At 47.0% G+C, this 9347-nt stretch overlaps 1 protein-coding gene across 1 annotated transcript in view; it reads left to right on the forward strand.

Annotated features, from left to right (window-relative positions):
• The window catches only part of LOC115872552, a 44368-nt gene extending 37189 nt beyond the window's left edge, over positions 1-7179 (forward strand). The window contains exons 3-6 of the mRNA XM_045298517.1: positions 4172-4483; positions 6038-6169; positions 6341-6426; positions 6790-7179. Coding sequence (XP_045154452.1) covers positions 4172-4483; positions 6038-6169; positions 6341-6426; positions 6790-6882 — 623 coding nt within the window. The 3' untranslated portion in view covers positions 6883-7179. The remainder of the gene's footprint in view (positions 1-4171; positions 4484-6037; positions 6170-6340; positions 6427-6789) is intronic.
• The last annotated feature ends 2168 nt before the right edge of the window (positions 7180-9347 follow it).

Below are 9347 nucleotides of genomic sequence, written 5' to 3' on the forward strand. Positions count from 1 at the left end.
TCTATTTCCCCATCCTCATATATAAATATATTTACATATGTACATGGCTTTATTTAGACCTCTATAAATGCCCTTTGCCTCCTAGCTCTATCTGCCTGTACTTGATGTTTGTTTGTCCTTTTGGCAGTCCACGGTACTTACAGTATTCTTTGCCAGCACCATCATTCAAATGCATTGATTCTTCTTCCATCTTCCTTATTCAATGTCCAACTTTCACATGCATATGAGGTGATTGAAAATACAATGACTTGGGTCAGGTCCACCTTTGTCCTCAAAGTAATGTCTTTACTTTTCAATACTTTTAAAAGGTCTGCAGCAGGTTTACCCAACACAATGCATCATTTGATCTCTTGACTGCCAGCTCCATGAGCATTGATTGTGGATTCAAGGAGGAAGAAATCCTTGACAACTTTGACTTTTTAAGTCTCTGGCTCTCTATAAATGCTTGGGCCCTGCTATGACCCTGTTCTCACGGTCTCCCTCATCCAGGTGATGTGTTTTTCTCTTTGTCTTATCTTTGTCCTAAGACTTAATACATGTTCACCTTAAACTGAGATTTGAGATCTCATTTTCACCCTAAGAAACGTTTGTGTATTAAGCTAATTCATGCTCAATCCCCTGCAACTACTTTTTAATGATCTTTAGTAGATACTAAGTCCAGCAGCCACAGTGTTGCTGGTGGTGTCTCTTCTCTTGGGAAGCAAAGATTCCCTGTTATCAGTTTGTCTGTCTCTCCAGATTTTGGTAGTCATTTGTTCTGTGACCTCAATTCTCTGACAGACATAAGAAAAGCTGTTTTTCAGCGTTTTTATTCTTCTTGTGAGGATAACAACACAAGTTTCTTTCCTGTTCCTGTTCCAGAGGCCACCCACACTGCTTAGCTCATGCTTCCTTCTGTCATTTTCAAAGATAACAGTGCTGTTGCCCAGATTAGGGGTTCAGGTATTTTCTTAGCCAATTGACATAAAGCAAGGACTCCATGCAAGAGAAACAGAAAGGGGTTTTATTGTCTGAGCAGATGAGGAGCAGTGTGTGTGTGTGTGTGTGTGTGTTGTCTCATGTCCCAAACTGAGTGCACCTGGGTCTCTTCAACCCACCACACTTCTAGGTTTCTGTCCCCTTCCCACCCTTCCATGACCTCTAACGAACCCCTATCAATAAAGGAAGGTTCAAGTTGCTAAGTCATGTTCTCCTGAATGGTCTTTAGGTTCTAATAAAACCATGTGACAGATAATGAGATAAACACTGTGCATGCTCTCTGTCCTGTTCCAACCTGGGAGGACCCTGGGGCCATTCTTTGCAAAAGACTCTTATACATAGAATGTTGCACAAATGGAGGATTTAGATAATAGCAGGATGGGTCACTAAGTACCAGATTGGGGTGGGGGAGTCTTACAAAGGTGGTTTGGCTAAGTGTTCAACAGTGGTGCTTCAAACCTTTCTCGTATCTCAGTACTTGGACTTTCTCTTTTGCATCCCTTTTCCTCTCTTGTGTTTATACCATGTCCATCCAGATAATTCAGTATATTATTTCTGTGTTAAGGTCAATGGACTGGCAACCTTAAATATTTCTGTTACCCCAATTCCCCTTTGCCATGTAATCTAACATCATCACAGATTCCAAGGATTAGGACATGATTATCTTGGAGACCATTATTCTACTTGCCAGAATTTGCAAATACATGTGTAAGCAGGTCCTTCCTGGTCTCTCCTCTAATTTAGCACCATCCTCACTCACAAAATACACCACATGTTCAACTCCGATAGCCTAGAAAGATGCAGAAGAAAGTTTATCCCTAACACTTCTTAAGAAACCCACTTAGCTAACTCTTTGCCTCCCTAAAGTTTCTCACTTCATAGAAAAATATCTTACAGAGAATATGGCTTCTACAACTTTTGGTCTTAGGTGATTTTAAAGACTGATTTGTCAGTTGTTGGTTCTAAGTTGTCAATTTGTTGCTTCTCTGCTTTTTACATAGGACCAGTGACATATTTTTCTCACAAGGTTGGTCGTCCTTAATTTTTACCTCTGTCTGTCCCTTAATTGCTACCATATTTGGGGACATATTTTTTTCTCTAGTGTCTTCAAGGTAGCCTGATTACTTTACGCCAGAGTGACTTTGTAGCCCTGGGCTTCATCTCAGCTGTAGAAATAGTTCAAGGGTCTTGAAAACAGAGAAGTCCTTCTGGCCCAGACTTCATCCCCTTCTAGGAAAAAGCCAACTTCTTAGAAATACTGAGCCCCTGGAGAGTATGTGGCACCTAATATCCTGCTTTTATTTTCGTGTAGATTTTTGAAACTTGCTTACTCGAGTGAAGTCATAAATGAGTTGGCACGATTGCGCCCATTCTTAGGAGAACTTTCTGATTCTCTGTCACTTACTTTTTTAGTTTTGGGAAAATTGTATCACCTCTATAAACCTCAGTTCCTTTTTTTTGTAAAATGCTCTTATTTTCCTTGTGGGAGGCTGCTGGAGCCCAGAGAGATAGTTGGTTTCAAAACATGTGACTTGTGTTTTAGGAGTAAGAAAGCCCACAAAATTAAATGTATTGTATAGAGAGCCGCTTATTAAGTTATAGCAGGACAAAATAAAGGATAAAGACGAATCATCCAGAGGAGGAAGATCATCAGCATAAGGGTGCCACAGTGTCCCACGCGTCCCAATTACACAGCTACCTATAGAGGACACAGGACAAGAGGAAATGGTCACAAAATTGACGAGCAGCAAATCAACGCATCCCATTTGCAGGCAGGACTACAGACGTGGGAAACAACCATAATTGAGATCCACTATTGTAGATCAGAAAAGCTTTCAAGATGGGTCAGGGCCCTCCAACCACATTGTTTAGAGTATGATTCATGACCACGGGGCCTTGGTATCTCAATTGCCATCACAGGCATACTGACGCTAGTTCTTGAGGGCAGGCAGTCCCTCTCTGAGCTGACCAGGGCAACGGCAGCAAGCTTGCTCTGCCTAAGGGCAAACTTTTACATTGCTGGTCAATGATCAGGAAAAAATCTGGAGACTGAATCAACGTGGACACGTAAAATGGATTTCAGGCTCCCACCATAAATCGTAGGCTTCTACAAACCCTGTGCTCAGCATTTAAGCTCTAATACACCTGTACTGTGCGCCACACATGTGAGGCATTGTGGTGCAAAGAATTATTTAATACGAACCTCTTAGCTGTAGTCTTTACAACTCCCACCAAATGGCTGGGTGTGTCTACGTGAGATGTTTGTGATCCATTGTAAGGTATATGACAGGGTCTAGGAGTTGTTGACTAATCTTGGGAGTGGGTGTAGGCAGGACTAGACAAATAAGGTGTATAGTACCTTGATGTGGTCAGTTTTGCCATCCCCTAGACTTAAAACGAGTGGTCCCAGAGAGGATAGGGGGGTCTTACTACGATAAGGAAAGAAGACATGGGAGTGGAGCACTCTCTTGGGACCTTGGATTCCTGTACTGGGAACCTCCTAGATCCGGGAAACAGAGAGTTGTAACGCCAGGGATGGCAAGGGACAACCGCAGAAACATGGTAGCAGCGGAGACAGCAAAGCCAAGAGCTCTGCATGAGACAGTGCGTTGGACTCTCTGGCCAAAGGCATGAGAAAGGTGAGCGCCTTCAGATGGAAGGCTTGCTGGCAGTGCCTCTGGGCACTTGGGGCTAGATTTACCAGCGCAGGCAGTTAGTGCTGAGTGCCTTCGGGCCAAGACCTTCTAGCGGAGTGGGGTGCCTTTGGGCACTTATCAGCAGAGCTAATAGAGCTTGGCAACACTTGCCCAAGTCAGGCAGAAGCCAAGCGATGAACCAGTAGGCTGAGGGCAAGAGAGGTGTGCCTTTGGGCACTGCTGAGAAGAGGCTGTCCTGCTTGGAAAAATGAATGAAGTCCTTTCTGAACCTGTCCGTTCCCTAATCAGCCTCAGAAGCATGAGCGCAATCTATGGATTCTGTTTGGTCTTGGCAACAAATGGTCAAAACCAGCGGAAGAGTAGAGAGTACCTTGGGAGGGACAGCGGGTTTCAGAATTGCTAAAAGGGTTCTAGGAGTTGCCTTGGGCTGTTGAGCTCCACCCTCCTACCCTCTGGTGAAGTTGGAGGAGGTCAGACACTTTGGCCAGGCAGTTTTTATAGGCATTATTTCTTTCCTTGGTCTCTTCCTACTCCAGAACCCGTCCCCTTCCCGCAGATGGTGAAAAAGTCATCCTCCCTTACACCAGACTGGTGCAATGTTACACTGGAGTGCAGTGTCCCAGGGCCTGCAGAGCAGAACCTGAGCATGACCTGTAAGAGCAAGGACCTTCCCACGAACCTGCATCCAAGTATCACATCAGGACCAGGCACCAACTCCTGGACCTTTACTGTGGATGTAGCCCTGAGTCAACCCCAGAGCCAGCCCAATGGCAGCATCGCCTGTGTGGTCAGCAACTCTGAGGATGAGAAAACTGTCACCTTCGACCTGAAGGACACCTGTGTCCATGGTAAGTGGAGCTCGTCAGGAGGAGGGGCACTCTTGGAACACAGATGCCACCAGGGTACAGGGGACTCAAGACTTTTCATTCTGGCAGGTGCATTAGCACCAAATTCTACCTGGTCACCCCTTCCAGATGTCTGGGAGTCACAGTCAAATAATTTCTGCTTGCAAATATCTCTCACTTTAATCCCTCTTCCCATTGGTACAGTCAGTACCTCCCCACATCTCTGCCCACTTCTAGTCCTTCTCTTCCCCCGTTCACCATCCATTGTGCACTCCGAGTGGGTGGTCATATCTCCAGGGAGTTCCTGCAGGACTCATATAGAAATCCTCCTTCACCCATGTTTCTGTTCTTACACACTATATACCTAATTGGAGATCTCAATGTGTCCTGCCCCACCAACCCTTCCATGCCCCACGTGCCTCACTTCCTTCTAACTCCACTTGAATATTTCTCTATAGCCAGGCCTACCATCCAAACCATGACACATGTGAAGTCACACGGGGCCCTGTGCTCTGAAGAACTCTGCACTCGGGTGAAAGCTCTAGGGTTTCTGTATTAAATCTTTTAAATTAATTTTAACTTAATTTCAAATAGTCACAATTTTTGAACAAGAGGCCCCGCATTTTTTGTTCACACAGGGCCCTACCAGTGCTGTAGCTGCTTCTGTGCTGGGCCACTATCTCCTCTATGGACCCATCAATGGCCCTCTCGCACTTGGGGCCAAGGCTCCTTCTATTACAATGTCTCCTGAGCCGAGTAGGAATGTTCCATATGCTGGATGCTCTGAGACAGCTGCTCTGTCTTGTTCTCCATTGTACCTTGGCTTTTGGCTAAAGTGTGCTTGGAATGAGTGTCTCATTGAGTACACGAATGAATGGATGGATAGCAATGGGCAGCCTCACCACCCTTCTGTAACCCACCCTCTACCTTCTACTGGAGGGATCTGGTAGTGTTTCCATGTCAAGTTAAGCCGTGTGTGACCCTCCACCTTCATCCTGGAGTCTCAGATAAAGTTTAGCACTTAGCATGATCCACAACACCGTCTAAGACCAGACTCTTGCCTCCCTCTGCTCCTTCCTGCCTACTCCTCCTCCCTGCCCTGAGCACCTGTCTGTCGCACCCACACTGCTCTCTTATCCCCAGCAGGCTGGCCTTTTGATACAACTATTTTCTGAACATGGTGCTTCTGGGATAGCCCCATATCCTATCTATAACCTATGTATTTAACGTATATATATAACCTATGTATAATGTTTAAGACTCCGCTTTCCCCGAAGACTTGTGTACAAAGCACGAAAGCTCGACCACAGAGGTGGTCCCTTTGTTGAGCAGCATGAAGAGCTGCGTGAGGATACAGCACCCATCTTTTTCCTGTCGGTGTCTCCGGCACCAAGCCGAAGCTTGGCAATTGGGTGACTGAATGGGCCTGCCCTCGCTCTCGCCCTTTAAGCTTCTGAACCATGTTCCTTCAGAGTTTTCCACCTGTGCTTTCTCTATGTTCTCTTGGCAACGAGTATCTCAAATTCCCTCTTGCTTTACCTTTCTTGAGGGAAACAGGACAGACTGATAATAGACTCCTGAGAATCAGCCTTGGCATCTCTGTGTTTTTGCTTATGACCTTGGGAGCTGGACTGTTCCTCTGGAATACACATTGGAAGAAGAAGAAGGAGGAGGAGGAGACCAGGAGAGGCAAGTTACACCCTTCCATGATGCCTTCGGAGTCCCCTGCATCTTGCTGCACAGGGAATGGGCTTCTCAGGGAGGATGCGGGGTTTGGCCGTGGCTGTGGAGGTCATGGAAGTGGAGGAGAGATACCAGTTTCTAAGTTACAGAACCAGTCTTCTCTCTGTGTGTGTCCAGGTTTGCAAACAGACTGCAGGGACGATGATGGTGACCTCAACTATGTGGAAGTGGGCCAGCAGGAGGCTCCGAAGGGCAAGAATAAGGTGAGCCCTGGAGAGGGGGCTGTCCTGGACACCTCTAGGATACTGCCTTACCCTGATGTCCCCAATCCTCGGATCTGTTCTTTCTGCCCCCACAGTCTCTTTTTCTTCTTCTAGGATATCAACATACTGTATATACTTGAGTATAAGCTGAGACACCTAATTTTACCACAAAAATATGCTGAAAATACTCGACTTATACTCGAGTATATACGGTAATTTTGTATGAGAATTTGCAATCCGGGTCACCAAATACTTGATGCTTTGGGGGCATTTATAAGTAGGAGTGTCGACGGGCATTGGCACTATGTGGGTCCCTCAGTTGGCACCTTACCTCCAGCTGATCTTTCTGTTTTGCATTCCCAGGGTATCAGAGAGCAACATCTGGAAGAAAAAGTGTCTCTCACTACCATCTACAGTGAGGTCTGTAAACCAGGGCAAGCCATGAAAATACTTTAATTGAGAAGGCAGGAGAATCTGGTCCTCCTGAGACACCACCATTGAGCCTGTCACCCTTTGGATACTTGCCCTTCCAGCAGTGGCCTAGTTCCAGCTGCTCCTGGTTTGGATTATCCTGACCTTCCTATCTGAAGCCCCCTGGGAACACATGACACTGCTCTTCTCCTCATCTCTTGCCTCCAGCTTCCCATAGGATGTCTACAAACTCAGGATCCTCAGCCTGTGAAGTACGTGAGGCTGGATTCTCTAGAAAAGCAAAATCAGTTCTCTCTCAAACTCACCAGCTGATCCACAGGAGAAAGATGGGGCTCTCTGCGTGTGTAAAGATTTACAGACTTGGAAACCTTATGTGGTAATTACATAATTTCATGTCAGGTTTAGGGGTGGAATCTAACCTGTCAATCAGGTCACAGCCTGATGACCCCTCTTGGTGGGTCCACAATAGCAGGATTGTGGGAACTTCCTCTCTCTCTGCCTTCACCTTCCTGCTGCTGAGCTACACTGAGATCGGAGAGTGACCCTGGAGATGCATCCATTGCCATTGGATCCACGGGGCTTTGCGCCCACCGGCCAGTGACACTCCTGCATTCTGCATCATTGCATGTGGCTTTAGGAGTCTGAATAAGAACGTATGGGCTAATATTGGACTTATGGACAAGTGTAGAACTTATGGACTTGATCTGGACTGAGCTGGGATGTTTTCCTGATATATAATCACTCCTTGATGTAAAGCTGTCTACACATATATGAGTGTTACTGGATTTGTTTCTCTAGGCAACCCCGCCTAAAACACGTTCTATATATAGGATTGCTATGGGTCATCAGCAACGCAATAGCATAGGGTAGTGTACATTATACTCCTGGACCAGAGCCTGCACCTAGGCCTGAACTTTGCCCACTTTTCCAAAACCCTTCTTTCTGTGAAGTAGGAAGATGCATTATTCAGGCCTTTCCCTACCTTCTATTTCCCAGGTAATGATTCCGATACGCTACATTTTGGGGTTGTCTTATGATATAAATAGCCCCTGCTCTTCCCCTGGTCCTGGGTATGGCATTAGTGGAAAGAAGAGATCTGTGGAGTCTTTCTGACCCACTCTGAAGTCCTCTGTCATGGCAGGGCTCTTGTGGGCTCTAACACATCAAGCCTGTAGGGAGGTCAGCTACTCCTTAGTCTGCTCTTTTATCGAGTTCCCAGTCCCTCCAGCAGTGCTGCCACCGCCCATCGCCCATAAACCACTGGCAGGCCTCTTCCTTACTCGAGTGAGGGTCCCTCCCACTGCTCTTCCCTCCCACCCCTACCTCTTTTTATTCAACTCCCCTTTTCCAAATCCCACATCCCAGATGCCATTTCCATGTAGCCTTTCTACTCCTAACCTTTCTGCACACCTTGGACATCACTCCAGGGCCCTGCCACTGTCTGCTCTGGAGTGCAGTCACACCTTTACCAGGCTTGGTACAGGAGGCCCAGGGCCAAGGAGAGCAAGCACCTCTTTGAAGGACTGGTCCGTCCTTCTGCCCGCTTCCACAAGGGCTCAGCAAAGGATGCAGAACTCAGAGGCTGCAGGTAGTCTCAGGGGCGGAGGGCATGACGACTACTCAGAACTCACCTGATGCAGGGGTCTCGGCTTTCCCATGCCAACTCCAGCCTCATACGGTCCATCCTGCACAGTGGTGTGTGAATGTTTCGCTGCTTGGGGTCCTGTGTTAGGCTGAGTTGTCTAGAGAACCCCAACCAGTTACACTCATGTATATATTTATGGATAATATATATATGTATAATGTATAATTGTATATCAAGGAGTAATTTTATATCAAGATGTCATCCCAGCCCAGTCCAACCCAAGTCCATGGGGCCGATGCAAGCCGGAGCCCTCCTCAGACTCACGTAGCTATAGGACAGCCCCACAGAAAGGTGAAGCAGGAAGCCAGATATCCCAGGGCGGTGGGTGCAGAGTGGATCCCAGGTTCGTTGGAGTAAAGCAGGTTACCGACAGCTCCCAGGTTGAGGGGTTCAATTTGGACTCTCACGGGAGGGGTGCAGGGAGGAAGGCACAGGGCATGTGAGAGCAGTTCTCACTGTTTCTCTCTTAAGGTCCGCGTCTCACTCCCCCATTCCTCCTCCCCCCTCAGCCACCCTCCCTCCATCCCAAGGAGTCATCACCAGGCTACCACCTAATTGACAGGTTGGATTCCACCCCTACACAGGTATCAAGTTGACATAAAATCTAACCAGCTCAAGGTCTTACCTATTCATGGCTGCCGCCTCCTTGCTTGGGGAGCAGCTCCTGCGTCAGAGATAGGCTGGCTTTGCTACAATGGACCACTATGGCTTCTTTGGTGGCCTAGAGGCCCTTTGGTTCCTGCAATTTAGTGAATTGTTTGACTATGATCTTTTACCCAGAGCCTTTGCTATTCCTACCAACAACCCTGGTTTCCCTGATGGGTGAATTGTTTGACTATGATCT

The sequence above is a fragment of the Echinops telfairi genome, unplaced genomic scaffold, assembly GCF_000313985.2.
Source record: "Echinops telfairi isolate 266 unplaced genomic scaffold, ASM31398v2 ScPeMD7_7425;HRSCAF=8463, whole genome shotgun sequence".
NCBI classification, from domain to species: Eukaryota; Metazoa; Chordata; class Mammalia; order Afrosoricida; family Tenrecidae; genus Echinops; species Echinops telfairi.